The 1,249-nt window shown below is 45.0% G+C and overlaps 1 protein-coding gene across 1 annotated transcript in view; it reads left to right on the forward strand.

The window, feature by feature from the left end:
* The window catches only part of LOC119421150 (ankyrin repeat and SAM domain-containing protein 4B-like), a 5,183-nt gene that overhangs the window by 3,558 nt on the left and 376 nt on the right, over nucleotides 1-1,249 (forward strand). The window contains exon 2 of the mRNA XM_037688540.1: nucleotides 365-1,201. Coding sequence (XP_037544468.1) covers nucleotides 365-1,201 — 837 coding nt within the window. The remainder of the gene's footprint in view (nucleotides 1-364; nucleotides 1,202-1,249) is intronic.

Genomic DNA, 1,249 nt, shown 5'->3' on the forward strand with positions numbered 1-1,249 from the left:
TTGTTACATGATTTGGACCTATTTTAAATATTACTTTATGGAAAATGTAAAAAGGGATTTTTGTAGGTAGTTATATATGAAATAATTAAAAATTATAAGACAAAAGAAACCAGAACAGGTGGTTCAGTCCATTTTATAAAGTCAGCTATCAACCAGAAGCACATTTATAGTTTGAGCTCATTAAAAATGTGTTGGTTGCCAGTTAAGCCCCACTTCAAAAGAAAAAAGAAACTGAAGCTCACTGATGGTTTTCAGCTTTAATGTGCAAACAGAGCGTTATTTTGACACATCTAGTGTCTTCAAGGTGGTTTAAGGTGATTCAGAGAATAATTTCATAATTTCATTTTGTGTGTGTGTATTTCAGAGGAGATCCCAACAAGAGTGACATCTGGGGGAACACCCCTCTGCACCTCGCTGCAGATAACGGCCACATGCACATCCTCAGCTTTCTGGTGAACTTTGGAGCCAACCTCTTTGCCCTGGACAATGACTTCCACACAGCCATGGATGTGTCCGCTTCTCGGGGCCACATGGAATGCGTGCGCTTTCTGGACAATGCTGCGGCACAACAAACCAACCAACACCCGAAAAAGGTTGCCAGCCTGAAGAAGGAGGCTCAGAAAGAGGCAGAGAGGCGAATGAAACTCTGCGAGAAGGTAAAGAAGAGACACCAGAGCAAGAGGGACAAATTACAACGTGGCTCGGTGTCCGAGGCGAGCGTGGGATCGACACACACAAACGAAGAGCTCATGAGCGGCGTCAACGAGCAGTTCTCCCAGCTTACTGCTGTGGATAAAGTTGGATCTCTCAAAGGTACACTCCTGAAGAAGCTAGCAAAGAAAGACAAGGGAACTCTGCAGAGGTCAGGAGGAGATGGGAACGTCGTCTTTCGCAAACAGGACAATGGAATGTCTGATAAACCAGAGTTTCTAGATGTCTTCAATGAAGAGGACGAGGATGAGTTTGATGAAGGAGGAAAGGCAATGTATGATGATGATACCGATGATGGTGTCAAAGAACCAGGCCAGGCCAAGCAATCCATCTTCAATCGTCCTGGCTTTGGAGGTCTCATGTTCATGAATAAAATGAACGTAGAGTCAGAGGACACTCCCCGTGACAACAACGAAAGTCTTAGTTTTCTTGTTCAGAAGCAGCTCGAGACCGAGGAAGACGCAGCTGGCTTTGATGACGCTGGTGATGCCGATCTTCCTTGGGACCAGGAAGATCTGGGACTGGATGACGATGAAGA

The sequence above is a fragment of the Nematolebias whitei genome, chromosome 15, assembly GCF_014905685.2.
Source record: "Nematolebias whitei isolate Nwh7 chromosome 15, NemWhi1, whole genome shotgun sequence".
Taxonomy (NCBI): Eukaryota; Metazoa; Chordata; class Actinopteri; order Cyprinodontiformes; family Rivulidae; genus Nematolebias; species Nematolebias whitei.